The sequence below is a fragment of the Rattus rattus genome, chromosome 13, assembly GCF_011064425.1.
Source record: "Rattus rattus isolate New Zealand chromosome 13, Rrattus_CSIRO_v1, whole genome shotgun sequence".
Lineage (NCBI taxonomy): Eukaryota > Metazoa > Chordata > Mammalia > Rodentia > Muridae > Rattus > Rattus rattus.
Window position 1 is genome coordinate 33,875,326 of NC_046166.1, and position 22,181 is coordinate 33,897,506.

General features: G+C 37.3%; 1 protein-coding gene across 1 annotated transcript in view; it reads right to left on the bottom strand.

The window, feature by feature from the left end:
* The window catches only part of Wdr17 (WD repeat domain 17), a 93,587-nt gene that overhangs the window by 28,225 nt on the left and 43,181 nt on the right, over positions 1 to 22,181 (bottom strand). The window contains exons 10-18 of the mRNA XM_032918773.1: positions 21,588 to 21,670; positions 19,669 to 19,755; positions 16,755 to 16,919; positions 14,678 to 14,880; positions 13,228 to 13,377; positions 13,011 to 13,141; positions 12,579 to 12,704; positions 11,399 to 11,554; positions 1,977 to 2,041 (exon numbers count right to left, since the gene is read on the bottom strand). Of these exons, the coding sequence (XP_032774664.1) occupies positions 1,977 to 2,041; positions 11,399 to 11,554; positions 12,579 to 12,704; positions 13,011 to 13,141; positions 13,228 to 13,377; positions 14,678 to 14,880; positions 16,755 to 16,919; positions 19,669 to 19,755; positions 21,588 to 21,670 (1,166 nt within the window). The remainder of the gene's footprint in view (positions 1 to 1,976; positions 2,042 to 11,398; positions 11,555 to 12,578; positions 12,705 to 13,010; positions 13,142 to 13,227; positions 13,378 to 14,677; positions 14,881 to 16,754; positions 16,920 to 19,668; positions 19,756 to 21,587; positions 21,671 to 22,181) is intronic.

Genomic DNA, 22,181 nt, shown 5'->3' on the forward strand with positions numbered 1-22,181 from the left:
ATCATCTACCTATTTAGTTACTTATCTATTTAGAGAAAAGGTCATATGTAACCTAGTCTGGCCTTAAACTCATTATAGAGCTGAGAAAGATCCCAAACTTACATTCCTTCTATTTCCATGTCCAGAGCTTTGGGGTTGCAGACATGTGCTACATGCTCCATTTATAGTGCTGTACAGATCAATCCCAGGGCTTTGTGCATTCTGGTCAAGCAATCTAACAACTGAGTAAAATGAACTAAAGCTAGTTTATTTTAATGCTTAAGTATGTCAGAGCTGTCTGGCTTTCTTCTTCCCCATCACTGTGTAAGGCTCCAATGCCTCTCTGCTGCCACTCATTCAGAGCAGAAAAGAGGTCACTCTGCTGCTCTCCTATCTGCTGCTGACTTTCAGTCTGCCATATTCTTCATCTTATGTTATTTTTCAATATGGAAATTGATCTGGTCACTTTTTACCCTGTTTAAAATCCTTTAATGTCCTCTGTTGGTCTTAGGATCAATACAAAAACCTTTAATGTTCAAAAGGCCCAGAACAGTTGAGTCTTGCTTCCTTTCCTCTCCTACTAGGCACTGACTCCTGAGACTCTACTCCAACTACAGCATTCTTTAGTTCCTTTTCTCCAGTGACTAGTCTTCAAACTCGTTCCTAGTGCCTCCCTTTAGTTTCTCTTGATTTGTAATTGGACAAATGCAAGTCTATGCCAGGTGTTTTCTTCTGCAATGTATTTGAACGTTGCTAACATTTATCTTATAAAGACCTACCATTAAAACACTATATTCAAATACTAATGTGATAATTGATGTAATAAAAAGTACATTGATAAGCACGAAGGACCAAATGCTGTTTAGTTTGATCTGCTATTAACCATGAGTGAGTGACAATACCTTGGTCCTAAGTGACTTCACTTAAGTTTATATTGAGACACAGTACTATTTTATATAGTGAGTCACTTCTAACTTGAGTTTATTAAGCCTTCATGAGAATAGTATCATTGCTAAGCATGATTCCTCATATAGAAAGGATATAGCATTCTGGGAGCTTGAAGGTTCAGACTTATCCTTTTTCTGGAAGACAGGATGTTAGGCAACAGTTTACATCCCATGGCAAACTGTACACATCCTAGCCTTCATGCTTAGTCTTTATTAATCTTAACTTATGTGCATGATGAGCAGCAGAATTCTTCCTAAACCATATCTCAAGAGAAAAAGTACTCTCACATTTCTCTTTATAACAGCAAAAGAAAGATAACACTCCCTAGTAGTTCTCTAGGGGCTTAGCACAGGGATTAGCATGTACCAGGTATAAAATAACCAGTTGCTGAATGGCAGATTAGATAGACTGTGTTGTGTGGATTAATGTGTTCTGAAAAGGATACACTTAACTCCTAACATGTGGCACCTTTGAATGCAATCTTGTAATGAAATAGAATCTTTTCCTATGTACCTTAGTAAATTAATAGGGGATTATGCCCTATAATAAGGCAAGCCTAAGTTCCAGTATGAATACATTTTTCAAAGCAAAAAAAAAATTATTTGGCCAACAAGACACAGTGAATAAAGCACATGAGAATAGTTATATGTTATTAGCTAGCCAACGCTGAAGATCGCAGAAGCTATCAGAAAATCTCCCTTACAACTTCCAATGTTCTAAGCAACTCAGCCAAAAAGCCAATTGGATGTTTAACCTCAAGAATTGTGAGATAATAACCCAGCATGTGGCAATTATACATTGGGTAATTTGCTGGTCTTTGGTTTTTTTTCATAAATAAGGACAAACTTCCTCCCACTGTATTCATAAGCAATCAAGATAAACAGAATACCCAAATGCTTTGTAGCCAATATATCTAATTATTGTAGGTGCAGATACAAAATGATTTTATCTAATATAAAATAGATATCAGAAATATTAAGAACTGCTGCTATATTTATATATTCTTTTTACGTCAAGATATAACTTTAACACCTTCCTGTAGACTTTACCTCTGCATTAACTTTCTCCAGTATTTCACAGAGACACCGGGTGCAACTGATAGGGCTTTGTCCCACTACAAAATTGAACAAAGAACAGAAATATACATATTTAGATAGCATTACATAATTCTAAGCAGACCTCTTCGAGATTTGTGTTAGTAATAAACAATTTTTAAAATTATCAAATTATCAAGAATATAATTTTAAACTAATCAGTATAGTTCAAAGGGAATAAATGCCAACTTGCTGCAAAATAAAATAAATTAAATTGTATTATTTCAGGAAATATCTAATTATAAACTTAATTAGTATTTTTGTTGAATAAATGTTACAATTCTATCATATAATTTGTTGTATAAATTACTTTTACCATTATCGCTTCCTTTAAAATTGAAAGCCTGTCATATTTTGTAACTTGGACAACATTGGAAGAAGCCCATTACTAAATCAAAACTGATTAATATTGTTACATCAAATATAAATTTGAGGTCTAATAAAGTAGTGGAGTAGAAAAGATTTTATAATATCAGTATATAAATAAAAACCATTTTACATAAGCCTTTCTAAAACACTGGGAGTTATAGTGCAATTAAGGCTACAAGACTGGTAATTAAAAACTGTAAGGTAAATTTTAAATAAATAATATATTTATTTTTATTTGTGTGTATATATTTCATGTATGTTGGTATGTATGATATGCTAAATTTTAAATGAATAATTTTTTAAAAGTGAATATTTAAATCATGTTACCATAAAGGTACATTAAATATGTTTTTTTTGTAGTATTTATTTGACTATGATTTTTTTCTCCATCTTTATTAAATTGGGTATTTCTTATTTACATTTCAATTGTTATTCCCTTTTCCGGTTTCCAGGCCAACATCCCCCAAACCCCTTCTCCTCCCCTTCTACATGGGTGTTCCCCTCCCCATCCTCCCCCCTTTACTGCCCTCCCTGCAAAAAACACGTTCACTGGGGGTTCAGCCTTGACAGGACTAAGGGCTTCCCCTTCCACTGGTGCTCTTACTAGGCTATTCATTGTTACCTATGCAGTTGGAGCCCAGGGTCAGTCCATGTATAGTCTTTGGGTAGTAGCTTAGTCCCTGGAAGCTCTGGTTGGTTGGCATTGTTGTTCATATGGGGTCTCAAGCCCCTTCAAGCTCTTTCAGTCCTTTCTCTGAATCCTTCAACGGGGGTCCCGTTCTCAGTTCAGAGGTTTGCTGCTGGCATTCGCCTCTGTATTTGCAATATTCTGGTTGTGTCTCTCAGGAGAGATCTACATCCAGTTCCTGTCGGCCTGCACTTCTTTGCTTCATCCATCTTATCTAGTTTGGTGGCTGTATATGTATGGGCCATATGTGGGGCAGGCTGGGAATGGGTGTTCCTTCTGCCTCTGTTCTAAACTTTGCCTCCCTATTCCCTCCCAAATGTATTCTTGTTTACATTTTAAAGAAGGAATGAAGCATTTACATTTTGGTCTTCCTTCTTGAGTTTCATGAGTTCTGTGCATTTAGGTAATTCGAACATTTGGGCTAATATCCACTTATCAATGAGTGCATACCATGCGTGTTTTTCTGTGATTGTGTTACCTCACTCAGGATGATATTTTCCAGTTCCATCCATTTGCCTATGAATTTCATAAAGTCATTGTTTTTGATAGCTGAGTAGTATTCCATTGTGTAGATGTACCACATTTTATGTATCCATTCCTCTGTTGAAGGGCATCTGGGTTCTTTCCAGCTCCTAGCTATTATAAATAAGGCTGCTATGAACATAGTGGAGCACGTGTCTTTGTTATATGTTGGGGCATCTTTTGGGTATATGCCCAAGAGAGGTATAGCTGGGTCCTCAGGTAGTTCAATGTCCAGTTTTCTGAGGAACCTCCAGACTGATTTCCAGAATGGTTGTACTAGTCTGTAATCCCACCAACAATGGAGGAATGTACCTCTTTCTCCACATCCTCACCAGGATCTGCTGTCCCCTGAGTGGTTGAACTTAGCCATTCTAACTGGTGTGAGGTAGAATCTCAGGGTTGTTTTGATTTGCATTTCCCTTAAGACTGAAGATGTTGAACATTTCTTTAGGTGCTTCTCAGCAATTCGGCACTCCTCAGCTGTGAATTCTTTGTTTAGCTCTGAACCTCAATTTTTAATAGGGTTATTTGTCTCCCTGCAGTCTAACATCGTGAGTTCTTTTTATATTTTGGATATAAGCCCTCTATCAGTTGTAGAATTGGTAAAGATCTTTTCCCAATCCGTTGGTTGTTGTTTTGTCCTAACAAGAGTGTCCTTTGCCTTACAGAATCTTTGTAGTTTTATGAGATCCCATTTGTCAATTCTTGATCATAGAGCATGAGTCATTGGTGTTTTGTTCAGGAAATTTTCTCCAGTGCCCATGTGTTCGAGATGCTTCCCCACTTTTTCTTCTATTAATTTGAGTGTATCTGGTTTTATGTGGAGCTCCTTGATCCACTTGGACTTAAGCTTTGTACAGGGTGATTAGAATAGATTGATCTGCCTTCTTCTACATGTTGAACTCCAGTTGAACCAGCACCATTTCTGAAAATGCTATCTTTTTCCGTTGGATAGTTTTGGCTCCTTTGTCAAAAATCAAGTGACCATAGGTGTGTGGGTTCATTTCTGGGTCTTCAATTCTATTCCACTGGTCTATCTGCCTGTCTCTGTACCAACACCATACAGTTTTTATCACTATTGCTCTGAAATACTGCTTGAATTCAGGGACGGTGATTTACCCCAGAAGACCTTTTACTGTTGAGGATAGTTTTAGCTATCTTGGGTTTTTTTGTTATTTGAGATGAATTTGTAAGTTGTTCTGTCTAACTCTATGAAGAATTGGGTTGGAATTTTGATGGGAATTGCATTGAATATGTAGATTGCTTTTGGTAAAATGACCATTTTCATTATATTAATCCTGCCAATCCATGAGCATGGGACATCTTTCCATCTTCTGAGATCTTCTTCAATTTCTTTCTTCAGAGGCTTGAAGTTCGTATCATACAGATCTTTCACTTGCTTGGTTAAGGTCACACCAAGGTATTTTATAATATTTGGGACTATTATGAAGTGTGTCATTTCCTTAATTTCTTTCTCGGTTTTGTTTTTCTTTTGTGTAGAGGAAGGCTACTGATTTGAGTTAATTTTATACCCAGCCACTTTACTGAAGGTGTTTATCAGGATTACTAGTTCTCTGGTGGAACTTTTGGGATCACTTAAATATACAATAATATTGTCTGCAAATACTGATATTTTGACTTCTTCATTTCCAATCTGTATCCCTTTGATCTTCTTTTGTTGTTTGATTGCTCTGGCTAGGACCTAGTGAATTATATTGAAGAAGGAGGGAGATAGTGGGTCCCTGATTTTATTGGGATTACTTCAAGTTTCTCTCCATTTAGTTTAATGTTAGCTACTGGTTTGCTGTATATGGCTTTTACTATGTTTAGGTATGGGCCTTGAATTCCTGTTATTTCCAGGAGTTTTATCATGAAGGGGTGTTGAATTTTGTCAAATGCTTTCTCAGCATCTAATGAAATGATCATGTGGTTTTGTTCTTTCAGTTTGTTTATACAGTGGAATACGTTGATGGTTTTCTCCATATTAAACCATCCCTGGATCCCTGGAATGAAGCCTAGTTGATCATGATGGATGACTGTTTTGATGTGCTCTTGGATTCGGTTTGCCAGAATTTTATTGAGTATCTTTGTGTCGATATTCATAAGGGAAATTGGTCTGAAGTTCTCTTTCTTTGTTGGGTCTTTGTGTGGTTTAGGTATAAGAGTAATTGTGGCTTCATAGAAGGAATTCGGTAGCACTCCATGTGTTTCAATTTTGTGGAATAGTTTGGATAGTATTGTTATGTGGTCTTCTATGAAGGTCTGGTAGAATTCTGCACTGAACCCATCTGGACCTGTGCTCTTTTTGGTTGGGAGACTTTTAATGACTGCTTCTATTTCTTTAGGAGTTATGGGGTTGTTTAAATGGTTTATTTGTTTCTGTTTTAACTTCCGTCCCTGGTAGCTTTCTAGGAAATTGTCCATTTCCTCCAGATTTTCAAGTTTTGTTGACTACAAGGTTTTGTAGTAGGATCTGATCATTTTTTGAATTTCCTCCGACTCTGTTGTTATGTCTCCCTTTTCATTTCTGATTTTGTTAATTTTGGATACTCTCTGTATCCTCTGGTTAGTCTGGCTAAGGGTTTATCTATCTTGTTGATTATCTCAAAGAACCAGCTTTTGGTTCTGTTGATTCTCTGTATAATCATTTTTGTTTCTACTTGGTTGATTTCAGCTCTGAGTTTGAGTATTTCCTGCCTTCTACTCCTCCTGGGTCTGTTTGCTCCTTTTTGTTCTAGAGCTTTTAGGTGTGCTGTCAAGCTGCTGATATATGCTCTCTCATGTTTCTTTTTGCAGGCACTCAGAGCAATGAGTTTTCCACTTAGAACAGCTTTCATTGTGTTCCATATGTTTGGGTACGTTGTACCTTCATTTTCATTAAATTCTAAGAAGTCTTTAATTTCTTTCTTTATTTCTTCCTTGACCAGGTTATCATTGAGTAGAGCATTGTTCAACTTCCATGTATATGTGGGCATTCTTTCCTTATTGTTATTGAAGACCAGCTTTAGCCCGTGATGGTCTGATCAGACGCTTGGGATTATTTCTATCTTTCTGTATCTTTTGAGGCCTGTTTTATGACTGAATATATGGTCAGTTTTGGAGAAAGTACCATGAGGTGGTGAGAAGAAGGTAGATCCTTTTGTTTTAGGATAGAATGTTCTATAAAAACCTGTTAAATCCATTTGGTTCATGACTTTGCTTAGTCTGTCTATGTCTGTTTAATTTCTGTTTCCATGATCTGTCCATTGATGAGAGTGGGGTGTTGAAATCTCCTCCTATTATTGTGTGAGGTGCAATGAGTGCTTTGAGGTTTAGTAAGGTTTCTTTTATGTATGTAGGTGCCCTTGTGTTTGGAGCATAGATATTTAGGATTGAGAGTTCATCTGAGTGGATTTTTCCTTTGATGAATATGAAGTGTCTTTCCATATCTTTTTTGATGACTTTTGGTTGAAAATCGATTTTATCTGATATTAGAATGGCTACTTCAGCTTGCTTCTTCAGACCATTTGCTTGGAAAGTTGTTTTCCAGCCTTTTACTCTGAGGAGTGTCTGTCTTTGTATCTGAGGCGTGTTTCCTGTACGCAGCAAAATGTTGGGTCCTCATTGCGTATCCAGTTTGTTAATCTGTGTTTTTTTTAACTGGGGAATTGAATCCATTGATGTTGCAAGATATTAAGGAATAGCGATTGTTGCTTCCTGTTATATTCGTGTTTGGATGTGAGATTATGTTTGTGTGCTTTTCTCCTCTTTGTTTTTTTTGCAAAACAATTAGTTTCTTGCTTTTTCTAGGGTGTAGCTTGCCTCATTGTGTTGGGTTTTACCATTTATTATCCTTTGTAGGGCTGGGTTTGTAGAAAGATATTTTGTACATTTGGTCTTGTCATGGAATATCTTGGTTTCTCCATCTATGTTAATTGAGAGTTTTGCTTGATACAGTAACCTGGGCTGGCATTTGTGTTCTCTTATGGTCTATTTCACATCTGTCCAGGATCTTCTGGCTTTCATAGTCTCTGGTGAGAAGTCTGGTGTAATTCTGATAGGTCTGCCTTTATATGTTACTTGACCTTTTCCCCTTACTGCTTTTGATATTCTTTCTTTATTTTGAGCATTTGGTGTTTTGACTATTATATGAGGGGAGGAATTTCTTTTCTTCTCCAATCTATTTGGAGTTCTGTAGGCTTCTTGTATGTTTTTGGGCATCTCTTTCTTTAGGTTAGGGAAGTTTTCTTCTATGATTTTGTTGAAGATATTCACTGGTCCTTTGAGTCTTCACTCTCTTCTATACCTATTATCCTTAGGTTCGATCTTTTCATTGTGTCCTGGATTTCCTGTATGTTTTGCGCCATTAGCTTTTTCCATTTTCCATTATCTTTGACAGTTGTGTCCATGATTTCTATGGAATCTTCTGCTCCTGTGATTCTCTCTTCAATCTCTTGCATACTGTTTTTGATGCTTGTATCTACAGCTCCTTGTCTCTTCCTTTTGTTTTCTATATCCAGGGTTGTCTCCCTTTGTGCTTTCTTTATTGCTTCTATTTCCATTTTTAATTCCTTCACCTGTTTGATTGTGTTTTCCTGTAATTCTTTCAGGGATTTCTGCATTTCCTCTCTATAGGCTTCTGCTTGTTTATTGGGGTTTTCCTGCTTTTCTCTAAGAGATTTCTCTATGTCTTTCTGGAAGTCCTCCATCAGCATGATCAAATGTGATTTTAAATCTAGATCTTGCTTTTCTAGTGTGTTTGGATATTCAGTGTTTGCTCTCTTGGGAGAATTGGGCTCTGATGATGCCATGTAGTCTTGGTTTCTGTTCTTTGGGTTCCTGTGCTTGCCTCTTGCCATCACTCCAAGTGTCTGCCCCTCTGAAGGTCTAGCTCTCCCTCCCACGGGATTTGGGTGCAGGGAGCTGTTTGACCAGGTCCCTTCAGATCCGGGTGGAGTCTGGACCATAGCGTTGAGTGCCCCTATCTTCCTGTTCCCAGAGGTCCTATACAGTTTCCTTTTGGACCAGGGATGTGGGCAAGGGTGGGCAGTACTGGAGATCTCTCCTGCCCTGCAGTCTCAGGAGTGCCCATCTGTCTGGGCGATGGGCTCTCTCCCCCATGGGGTTTGGGAGCAGTGAACTGTTGGCAATATGTTTTTATTTTAAAAAAAGGTTTTTATGGTAGGGGGAATGGAAGAATAAAAGTTAAAATGTAGATGAACTTTGAATTCACTAAGCTGTTTGAATTTAAAAAAAAAAAGAAACTTGTAAGTTCAAAGGTCAAACACTTCCCTAATCCTTTAGTATTAAGCTACTGTAGTGGAACTTGTAAGTGGTGATGTCAAGGAGTTATAAGCACTAAGAGTGCTGAAGAATTCAGGAATTCCAGGAATCATCAATCCCCTCAGAACATGCACAGCAGAACAACCAAACAGCTTCATAAATAGATTCCCACCTAAGAACATGTTAAGTGAATTTAAGATTACATAAACTCAAATAGAAGCAAACCTCCATGAAGAATTACACCATTCTCCCCAAATTTACTGACCCATTTGTCACCCTGACTTTTAAGACTCTGTTGAAAATTTAAAATTTAATCAAATTATCTCTATGTGATGAGTAAAGATTTTAGTATGTTGAATACTTTTAAGTACCTTTTAATAATCCAGGATATTTTATTATTTTGGGTCAATCTGCAATTCATTGTTTAACTATAAGTAAATCAAGAGTTATAAAATGGTGGGTCATAGCTATACCACTCCTGGGCAAATACCCCCCAAAAAAATCCTCCAACGTATAACAAGGACACATGCTCCACTATGTTCATAGCAGTCTCATTTATAATAGCCAGAAACTGGAAAGAACCCAGATGTCCCTCAACAGAGGAGTAGATACAAAAAATGTAGTACATCTACACAATGGATTACTACTCAGCTATCAAAAACAATGACTTCATGAAATTCATAGGCAAATGGATGGAACTAGAAAATATCTTTCTGAGTGAGGTAACCCAATCACAGAAAAACACATGTGGCATGCACTCACTGATAAATGGATATTAGCCCAAAAGCTCAGATTACCCAAGATACAATCTACAGACCACATGAAGCTCAAGAAGAAAGAAGATCAAAGTGTGATGCTTTAGCCCTTCTTAGAAGAGTGAACAAAAATACTCATAGGAGGAAATATGGAGGCAAAGTGTGGAGCAGAGACTGAAGGAAAGGCCCTCCAGAGACTGTCCCACCCGGGGATCCATCCTATACACAGCCACCAAACCCAGACAATATTGCTGATACCAAGAAGTGTTTGCTGACAGGAGCCTGATACAGCAGTCACCTGAGAGGCTCTGACAGAGCCTGACACATACAGAGGCAGATGCTCGAAGCCAACCATTGAACTGAGAACAGGGTCCTCCTTGGAAGAGTTAGAGAAAGGACTAAAGGAGCTGAAGGGGTTTGCAACCCCATAAGAACAACAATATCAACCAAGCAGGCTCCCTAGAACTCCCAGGGACTAAAACACCATCCCAAGTGTACACAGGGATGGATCTATGGCTCCAGCCGCATTTTTAGCAGAAGATGAACTTGTTGGACATCAATGAGAGGATAAACCCTTAGTCCTGTCAGGGCTCCATGCCCCAGTGTAGAGGAATGTCAGGGTGGGGATACCTCACAGGATGGAGTGGGTGGGTGGGTGAGGAAGCACCCTCATAGAAGCAGGGGGAGATAGTAGATTTCTGGAAAGGAAACTGGAAAAGAGCATATTTGAAATGTAAATAAAAAAATCCAAAAAAAGAAAAAGAAAAAAGTGGGTTAAATTTTATTTTGATATACTTTGAGCAACTGCATGTTTAATTTTTACTAATATTATTTATGTCTTTCTTTGTTTTTTATAGAAATTTATGGATCTATGTACATGAGTATAGGCCATGTGACTGTGGGTGTCTACAGAAGCCAGAAGAAGGTGTCAGATCCTCTGGAGTTGGAGGTATGGGTGGTTCTGAGCATGATATAACCAAACTTTAGCACTCTGGGAGAGAATCAAGCACTCCAAACCATCGAGCCCCCTCCAGGTCCCATATATGTGTTCATAATACCAGATTGTGTAGTAAAAATGTTAATAACCTAGAGGTTCTTAAAAAGTGATAAAGTTTTGTTTTCATGCCACCTTACCATTCATTTTGTTGTGATAGAGAGGTAATCTGTCCTGATCTAAAATATATCTTTCAAAAAAGAATTTAAAGGCTAATGAACTGTCATAACCAGGTGACCAATTCCCTGGTCCAAGAATATAAGCCCCCGCTGTCTCCATATTTCATTACAGTCAGTACCCGCCTGTCAAAGGGAGGCTATTTTCTAAATGTTATATATACACCTCACTCTAAGCTTTTGTGAAATCTGTGCTTGTTGCTTTAGACTTCTTTAGAAATTATGAAAGTCTCTGCCATGCGGTTAAATAAATCTAGTGAGAAGTGGAGGAGATCCTGCCCTGAGCATATCAGCCAACACACATACATTCAAGATCTTGGCAGCAATTTTCCAATTTCAGCAGAAATGAGAATGTGCAAGATGGCTAATTAGAGCAGGCATGGCTGGCTGAACTGCACATTCAAGTTTGATTTGTAGGTCATAGGTGTTCCTAAGTGGGGCTGATGTTCTTAGCCTGGACACCCTGCTAGACTGTGGTATACATACATCTGACATGAGCTTGGTAAAGAAGGAATTCTATATGGCAAAGTTAACTTCTATATGAATTAGTCATTCCCCTAATATGTGGGGTGCTGTGTAGACACATTACTTTTCAATGAATATCACGCTACCTCTCCAAGTTCGACCATGAGTTCACAGTATCTCTGAATTTGTCCTAATCTCAGGTGGATTTCAGCAGCTTCCTTCAGTTTATTCTCCTTAGTAGGTGCACCAATACCACCACCAAATTTAGACATCTTGATTGTTGTTAGTTCTTGGGCTTCTGACTGAAAAAATTATAAGTATATGAATGAGTTGAAAATCAGATATTGTTAAAACATGTACTATTGGAAGTTAAATGTTTGAATGTGATATATATATATAGATATAGATTTAGATATAGATATATATGATTTACTTATTTAGAATACAGTATTCTACATGCATGTATGCTGCACACCAGAAGAGGGCACCAGATTCCATTTTAGATGGTCATGAGCCATCATGTAATTGCTGGGAATTGAACTCAGGTCTTATGGAAGATCTGCCATTGCTCTTAACCTCTGAGACATCTCTCCATCCTCCATCTTCTGAATATGATACTTTTATCTGTAGGATATGATAGTTGTTGCAATGTTTTGATCAGTTCTCAGAATAAGCACTGTGAAAGAGGTCTGTCTCAGTGTCCTAAAATATATAACATATATTTGAGAAAAAGAATAGAAGTCCCTTTCTTACTGTCCTTACCCTTTCTTAGTGTAGGTGAGTTAGAATTCCAGAGGCCAAAGGTGCTGGGACACAACTGGTTGGACATATAAAAATACTCTCCAATCTCTGATATTGTAAATGTGCTTCTAAAATAATTATCAGGCATTTCATTTATGACGTAAGAATTTTTGTTTTATGAAGGTAATCATCAAATCTTATTCCTAGTATTTTTTTTTTGCTGTCTGAACCATTTACATTTCATTAAAATATATAAACTGTTGCTTTTTTACTTTTAGTTCCCAGGGTAGATTTTGTTGTTAATGAAGTATATTCTCTCAGACATGAGGTAACTAAAAGTCACAAGAGTCCATAGGCTATAATCACCTGAGGTCACAGGGTAGAGATAAAACTTTTCATGGAGTCAGAATTCATTGTCTATGACCCATGACCACCTCAACCTCTTCTTAAATAATTTATATTTTCAGTATAGGTCTTACTATTTTATCTTTTCAGTGTTTTTTTCAGCCCAACAGCAATTTTACCTTAATAGTTAAAAAATGGAAATTTTTCTTTGAGTATACCACACAAGCGCGCTTCACTTACTGTTCTAAATTTGATGAGGTGTTTCAAGTGCATCATTCCTTTGTAGTAGTTCTGAGGAAGCAAGCTGTCATCTTGCCCTTTAATAACAGCCACCAAGTTCCACAAATTGTCACTGCCACCTGGAGACTGGAAGCAGGTACAGAATAACCAGAACCAATGGCACAGAAAAGAAATCCTCCCAGTATTTCATCCCTTCAGAGGTATTATGCCACACAGTTCTCTAAATTATCAAATAACAGCAAACTAAATATGCATTCTCCTTTATTTTTTTCTGGTTTTAGATCTGCTCTCTGATATTGTACAGATAATGTTAAAATTCATGGACTGAGCCAGGATGGTGAGTGTGAACAGGGTACAGTGCAAAGACAGCAGTTCTGCCGACTCATGTTGGCTAATGAGACAGTGTCCACTTATAATTCCTATAATACTTACCGATAAGCATTCTGAAAACAATCTTAGTTTTTTCACCCGAGGGTTGCACGTTAGTTTTTCTACTTCTTGTTTAATGTCTTTTGATGCTTTCCCGCACAGTAGTGGAGGAGAGGCTTGTTCTATCGCGTTATCTGAGGGAAAGACACAAATCACTGAGGATGTTTACTTAGAAAATGGTATTTAAAGATAGGATCAAGTGCATGTACATATTCAATACCGGTGTTCCCGATAATTTCTTCCCAAGGTCTGTCCGCCAGAATGTTTATTTGTAAAGGGGTGATTAAAGGTGTTAATGACCAGAGTCTCACTGTAGAATCTCTGGAGCAGGATGCCATCATGAAGGGACGACTTGGATGGCAACTTAAACCTGATGGGGGAAAAGAAGGGCTGTTTAAACAAAGGCAAACCTAGGAAACGATTTTCTTCAAACAAATTATGCACTTTTTAAAAATTAAACTATGCCAAAATTGAAGTTAGAAAGGAATATGAGTAATGCATAAGCTCTCTCAGCCAAATTTCTACTTGTATCTCATTAATTCAAGAAGGTAACACATTACTTACAATATGTTGTAAATACAGTTAGAAATGTATGATTATGAGAAAACAAAATTTCATTTTGTCAGGCAGTAAAATATACTGTAACTCCATTAGGGATCATGAAATCTATGAATTAGCAGATGAATAAATGAAACATATATGCACAAATATGTATATCCACATATACATAACGTGCAACCCTCAGGTGTAAAAGCTAAGATTGTTTTCAGAATGCTTATCAGTAAGTATATGTGTGTGTGTGTGTGTGTGTATAAATTTATGTGTACTATAGCGTTCCACCCACCAATACTCCTTACTTCTTAGACTCAGATGTATTCTTCTGTAATTATTGCTTTTTATGTGTGTACATATGTGTGCGTTTGTGTACACAGGTAACCTACTGATCCTATTTAGTGTTGCCTGTATATACATGTGTTTAGGGCTAACCACGAGAGATTGGATGACTGACTCATATCCATCTCTGGAAATTAAAAAACTGATTCTCTTCCTTTTAGCAGTCAGACTGCTTGCAGTCCTTCACTTAGGGGTAGGGCTACACAACCTCAGCTAGAAGGAAAACAATGGAAGGAAAGCATATAGTTGTGAATGCACAGCATTAGGTCCTTTTTATCCAGGACATGCCTATGTACTCCCAGCAAGGCTTAAGAGTAATAGAAAATATAACTACAACATGGGTAATTTGCTTTCTATCACAAGCTTAAGTGAACTAACAATTGTTACATTCAAGAAACAAACATTGCTACCAATACACCCAAATAAGATAATAGTTAGATAAGTTATATCAGCATTATTGTAAATTTCATGATCTGGAGTAAGGGAACTGACAGGATCCAACCTGCACATGTACTTGCCACAAATACATGTGCACAGAAACTCAGCTCCTGCAGAAAGAGCTCCACATGCTAATGAGCCTCATCCTCTGAATAATCCCTAATGTCTCTTTGGCTATGTTGTGGTGATTCTATTAGGTTTGCAAAAGATAAACACGTGTTTACTCCATTGTGGAAAAAATATTATTTCAAAATGAAATACCATAGCTAATTACTGCGTTGCTCAAAAAAAGGCATCATAACTACATCCAAATAACGAATGCATGGAAAAGAGTTTACCATACACATCTGCACCGTGATCATACACAGTGTCGAGGCAAACTCCTCCTCGGGTGTCCCATACTTTGATAGTGTAGTCCCAGCTTCCAGATATTAGTAGGTATGGGATCTCAGTATTCCACATTAATCCCCTCACAGGCGCAGTGTGTCCATTAAGAATGCTGATGCAAGCATCTTGAGTATAGTCCCAGATTCGAACAGAGCTGAAAGACAATTTTATGTCTCAATTATAACTTATCCAAAATGTTAACATTGTCTCAATGGAACATATATATATTTTTAGCATGTTTAAAAAGTATTTTTATGGAGCAGGAATATGACTTAGGGTTATTAAGAACAACAGCTTACTCTTCCGAAAGATATGGATTCAGTTCCTAGCAACCACACGATGGCTCATAACCACCTGTACCTACTGCTCTATGTGATCTGACGCCCTCTCCTGGCCTCCTTGGGCACCAAATGTGCTCACGGTGCCCAGATGGAAGCAGAGCGCCCATGCACCCATACATGTAAAACAATACAATTTTTAAAAAGCGTTTCACATCTCATACATGCGGATTTTCTCCTTACAGCAGAATATGTTAGGGCTATCTGTTCTCACGCACTTTTTCCTACTCTTACTGATAATTTATTACTGGTAGAAAATATAGTGTTTCAGAAAATTTTAAATTTGTTTTTGGTATTTTTTGTATCATTTTTATGCGTTTGTTTTGGTTTTTATTTTGTTTCTAGTTTTGGTTTGAGAGATAGGAAAGAGAGAGAGTACATGAAGTTGGGAAGATAGAAAGGTAAGGAAGATATTGGAGGAGCCAGAGAAGGAAAATGATCAAAATATATTACATGAAAAATTTTAAATCAGGAATAAATAAATAAATAAATAAATAAATAAAATGTTTCAGAATATATGTGTGTGTGTGTGTGTGTGTGTGTGTGTGTGTGTGTGTGTGTGTGAGAGAGAGAGAGAGAGAGAGAGAGAGAGAGAGAGAGAAATGGTTTAATATGAACTGCTACATTGATAAAGACTAACTAGAATATTGAGGACATGTTGCTTTAAGCGTGAAAGACAGATTTGGGACGTATAAATATCCTATACTATACTAATAGTGACTACCATGGGAATAATCAACTGAATTTTTTTTTTTTTTGGTTCTTTTTTTCGGAGCTGGGGACCGAACCCAGGGCCTTGCGCTTCCTAGGCAAGCGCTCTACCCCTGAGCTAAATCCCCAACCCCTCAACTGAATTTAGTAAAGACACATGACTACATCATAAATCAGTAAAATGATGCTTTTAAAAATATATTTCAGACATTACATGATGATTCTATTTTTCATGCAGAATAAAATTTAGTATTAAAGTTTATGTGGAAAAATTGGAATACTGTCATCAATGAAAGTATATTCAAGTTCATAGAGTAATTATACTGAAAGTCACATTTCCAATAATTTTTCCTAAATAATTGGGATTTAACCCAGAAGAGTGAAGGTGAAAATCTTCAGTTATTCAATAAAACTCTGGAGGTATTATGCACTATGACTTGTATTTGTGCAATGTAAAATTATTTTTGACATAACTTTAGGTTATCTTTAAATAGTGATAAACAAATTATATCAAAAATATAAACATACCATTTCAGAAACTCTTGCTAAGAGTAAAAAGTATAAAATTACTCTTGTTTCTAATATGTTTCACTTATGCCAAGATTTATAGTCAGTTTTCATGAGTACAAAATGTTTTCTACATCAAACACAAAAGTTATAAATTATTGTTTTATAAAATTTTTTCAGATCTTCTTTTACTTTAAAATAACTTTCTATGAACATTCTTGATAATGAGGGAGAAACAACAATGTACCTTGAACAAAATAAACAAAAATAATTAAAATCAGGAATACAGTGGCAGTATAAACCAGATAGTATTTAGTCAGGCTTTAAAACTTATTTTGTCTTGCTATTAGTTGTCTAGGTGCTAAGCACTTATTTTATATCTTTCCATAAATAATTTGTTAATATTACATGTACAGTTCTGAGAAACTAAGTTTATTCTTTGAAGGACAGGAAGATTAGAATTCGAACATACCCATCATCAGAACCACTGCAGAGAATTCCTTCCCTCAGAGGAGACCACTTAACATGGAACACTCTGGCCGTGTGCCCGCTAAATACTTTCAAAGGCTGGTTAGAGCTGGTGGCTACATAAAAGACACGGACGTTTTTATCTTCACAGCCAGTGGCTATCATGTCTCTGAAATGCCACCAATGAGATGTTAAAATATGACCAGCAAAGATTAATTACTACTAACAATTTTTAAAATATGTCACAATTCGAATTACTAGCTTGCTAGTTCAGGAAACTGATAGTCAATGTGCTTGGATGCCTTGGGAAAAGAAGGGCAAAGTTCATGTACTATACAAAAGACAACATATTTCTCCCCCTAAAAGGGCAGGCCTACTGACATGGTCCAAAATTGAGTCTAGTCTCATCTTACGCTGCACTATAGATGGATCTCTGGCTGTTAGATAATATGTGGTGGTCCTTGGGAAACTGTCAAATGGTTTCCTCCCATCTTCCCCTCAATAGCCATTTCCCTTGCATCTGATATACCTATTAGTACTCAGAGTGCATGCTGGCCTCCAGGCTCCTTCAGCTCCTATTCCAATGGAGGGTTGCACATTTCAAAGTCCACACTAGCCTTTCTCACCTCCTTCTCTATGTAAAACACCCAGACTGCTCCAGTTCACAGGCTTCCGTCCTCCTAGCCTCCTTGTAACTCATATAGTTTTACCACATCCCCACTTCCTTAGCCTTGGTCATATATAGTCTGATTCTTTTCTCTCTGCTGAGAACTGTTCCAGATGTCTCTGTATGTTCTCTCTCTGTCTCTTTGTCACTCTGTCTTTCTGTCTCTCTCAGTGTCTCTGTGTCCTTGTCCCTGTCCCTGTCCCTGTCTCTCTCTCTCTCTCTCTCTCTCTCTCTCTCTCTCTCTCTCTCTCTCTCTCTCTCTCTCTCTCTCCCCCTCTCTCTCTGTGTCTGTGTGTGTGTGTGTGTGTGTGTGTGTGTGTGTGTGTGTGTGTTTGTTTACTGTGTCCTTGTTCAGAGCTCATATGGTAGGCACAGACAGAAATCAGTTTGACAATACTAATCTGTAGGGCCTATAGTACTGGTTGAGCTTGGTATGGACAGATCTAGAAAGTGTTATATTAAGCCATGTAATCCAGGCTGGCTTAAATGGTCAATATGATGAGTATGAAAACTTGGGATGATATATAGTAGATATATGTGAGAAACTGGTAGACCATGAGGGAGGGAAGACAAGTTGGGGAGTCAGTAGGACAGATGTGACATGAAAGCCAGAGACTTCACCATTGGTTGTTCTATGATTTAATGATTGTCCTTTATGCTTAAAAAGAACTTCCATTTTTTTATCCACAGTCCATAGGAGAATATTCCTGGATTGGCACATAGGAATCATGTGCATAGACCTGTGCTTTCCTTTCGTCCTTTGTGCTGGAAGTAGGTGTTCTAGGGCCTCACATATGCTGAGCCAGCACCCTGCCTCTGAGCCGTATCTGCAGCCTGATCACAACGTAGCAAAGGTGACTGGAGGAAAGGATAATAAGGCATGTGACTTCTGAGAGGACTTTGAAAGAATTCAAAATCAACCATTAAATACCCAGGCACTGCATATTTGGAAGGGGCAGTCTTGGTTAAAGCTATTCAGAGAGAATACTAACCTCAGGCGATGAGGAATAGAGTCAGCTTGCATTGGACAAATGCTCTAAGCTGTTTAAAAAAAAAGCTGCTTAGCTCTGCCCTGATATTTCCTGGTAGTGTGTGTGTACCTTCTCAAGTGCTCGAATGTGTGATATGTGTGTGTGTGTGTGTGTGTGTGTGTGTGTGTGTGTGTGTGTGTGAGAGAGAGAGAGAGAGAGAGAGAGAGAGAGAGAGAGAGAGAGAGAGAGAGAGAGAGCGCTGTGGGGATGTGTGTATGACCCGAGTCTCTTGAAATATGATCCACCTTATGCCGTGGTTGAGGATCCTTGCCATTCTAATATAGCAGTGTCAGTCTGCTGAGCTTGAGTCTGCTTCTCTGCCTCACTTTTCTTATAAGTATAGCCAGTCTTAGTGGCTGACTAAATATGACAACTGTGAAATGACAGAGTGTGAAAAACAAAGCTAAACACTGAGACACTCTGCATGTCAGCTTTTGTTGTCAGTGATAGTTTTCAAGATAAGAATTTTTTTGTATATCACCTGGGTACATGCTAAAACCCTCTGTTCTCTACTGCAGCATACATACTGGGAGAAACACAGGTTCTTTGTTTTGTATTGTTTGTTATTTGATTCAGAAAGTATGTTTTTAACATTTATTTATGTTTTTCTGCATTTAGTACAGGGAAGCATAAAGGAGTTCATGTGGTTTTTGGCAATCCTAAAGAAAGCTTCATACTATACCTTATCTTTTAAATACAAACTACACAATTCTTTGAAGTTCAGTCAGTTGGAAGTCCAATTTTAGTGGAATTTTACTTGGATTTAATTTGAAATGAAAGCTGATTATTACAGGATAAGTAGTTCTCATACAAGCCTGTCTTTCAAATCCACCCACTGAACTTCTACATCTTGGGGAATTACGCAGTGCAGAGGCTGTGGCACAAGCTGGGGGCGGGAGAAAGCCAATGTAGAACTGCTTAGATGCCTAGAAGAAAGTCAAAAAGGAAGGACATTTCTGCTCCAGAGTTTCACATTGTATAGTTTTATTTCTTAGCAGTATGTTGTTCCCCCAGTGTATTATAAAATTATTTTGAGGGCAGCAAATCACTATTCTTCAGACTATAAATGGCCAAAACAACTGAGTAGTTACAAGGCTCCCCATTTGAGGGAAGTATCCAAGAATAGGTGAGGTCTATGGGAGTAGATGTAATTTTGTTGCTGTTTTGTTTTGTTTTTCACACTCTGAAGCATAATTATTACTGAGGAAATGAGAACTTACTTGTTGTTTTGGCTCCAATCACAGCCGAACACCGCAGCCGGGTGTTTGTACTTGTGTAGTAGTTTACCGTCAAGTGTTCGAATGATGCTAAAATTACATAAACGAGCAAAGTCGTAACTGTAGGATTCAAAGGTTGATATTCGAAGATAAAAAGCCATTTCTGAAAATTGCACAGAACACTTAAAGAAAGAAAAGGTGCTTTAATCCTACCTAACTCAGAAGACAAAGAATTATACATATTTATGAGTTCAAGGACAGCCTTGCCTACAAAAAAGTACCAGAACAGCCAAGGTTACACAGAGAAACCTTGTAAAACACACACACACACACACACACACACACACACACACACTCTCACATGTGCACGCACAGGGAAAAACAGAGAGGAGAGAGCTATATATAAATAATTCTCTCAACTATAAGTGTTCACATAATATGAATTAGATAACCCATTTAGATAAAATTAACTATGGTAACTGATTCAGAAGCTATTTTGTTGGAAAGATTTTTTTAATAATAAAAAAGTATAGTTTCATGTACTTTTGGAGGTGATTTAATATATATAATACATACATTCATAAAGATTTTCAGCTTGACATTTAAGTGCTTAAAATTTATTTTGCTTGCTGATTCACAAACTTTGTTCAATGTTAGGACACCAAGATCAAAACATTTTCCTGGTGTATACTCAGAAATGCAACTTAAACTTGGAGATCCTTGATAGAGGAAAGTATCCCTTATAATTAGACGACAAGAAATGAAGCAATCTCCGACAACCTATGTTATTATTGCCACAATGCAAAGTGCATTGGTTCCTTAGGAATGCAAGAAGCTGTTTCAGCACATTACACGTCCCAGGACTCTTTGGAAGATGCTTTTAAACCGTACTAAGCTTATCAAAGCTTGCTAGGTGCTTGCATACTGGTGATGGCTGATGCTGATGAATGGAACTGAATAAGGCTCTTAATGTGTGGTGTAGTTAATTATGGATTACTTAATTTAGAAAATCTTAAGCACATTGTTTAGAGTTTAGTGTATACCAAGTACAAAATGACTCCTTGAGGAGGAAGGCCACTAATGGTGTTCACTTCCAAAATGAGTTTTTGTTTACCTCTGTTCTGTTTCTTCCTGTCATTATAAAAGTGAGCATGGGAAAATTGAACTTTATACAGCCAGATCTAATGAAGAAGACGTGTTTCCCCATTCTTAAGGAACAACTCTCAACAACTTCATTCCTAATGTAGGCTAGCATTAGTTTAAAATAAAGTTCTTATTTCTGTCTGGGGTCTTACTTGGAAATTCACTTGCCTGGGACTTGTGAGAATTAAGAAAGCATGCATATTGGAAGCACAGTGAAATTAACTCCCTAGGAGGACCTTTGACCCCATTGACATATTCCTATTTTCAACAGCTTTTATCCTTTTATACATAGTAGAATCTGAAAATATGGGTGTCTATTTTATATTGTTTAGTGTCTTTTAAATTTTCTGGGAAATTGAGTTTCCATAAAGCAGTTCATTCTTTTCCCTTAGTATCCTCATTTAGAAGGCAATGAGTATTCGAGGCATGGCGGTATACCCTTGTAAATCACAAACTTGACAGATGAAAGGAGGAAGATCAGGGGTTCAAGGTAGCATTAGCTACTTAGGGAACTGAAGGCCAACCTAAGCCTTAAAAGACTCTGCCTCAAACAAAACATGAAAACTGCCAAATTGTATTTGGTCCATTTTGTATGTTGAAATGCTTCTGCATTACATTGCTCTTCAATAATGATATGTCACACCAAAACGGCATGTGCCTACATGGGGATTTAAATAATATTTATAATATACAGTAGTACAAACAAAACATACAACTGAGATGATCAAATATGTCATTTCTAGAAAGGTTAACTTCACACTATCAGATATAGCACTTACCAAAAACCATCACCACTGCAGGTTGCTATTCGTTTAGAATCTTTATGACTCCAGGCAATATAGAATATCCCATTTTTTCCATGCTTAAAAAATATAAAACAGTTATCAATAAAATTATTTATTTTAAAATTTACTTATTTCTAAGAATCATTTTTATTAGTAACTTATTCTAGATGATACAAATATAGCTATGCCAATGGCAGAAATTTGAATATGTCCATGCATATACACATCATTAATTTTTATTTGTGTGTGTATGTATATGTGTGTGATGTGATGTATGTATGGCCATGTGTGTGCATGTGTGTGAATACAGAGTGTACCTGCCTTGGCGTGCATGTGGAGTTCAGAGGACAACCTCAATTATCAGTCCTTGGCCCCCACATTTTTTTAAAACAAGATTTTGTTTTATTTTTCTAACTGTATCTATCACACTATGTGATCCAAACTATAGGGCTTTGATTTCTGGTCAGAATAATGGGATATGAATATCTCTGACCCTGGGTGGGTATATGATATTGTATGTAAGCTGCTCAAAAGATCCAAAGATGACTAAGTCAGAGGCTTTCTGGGAAAGGACAGAGACATACTGCT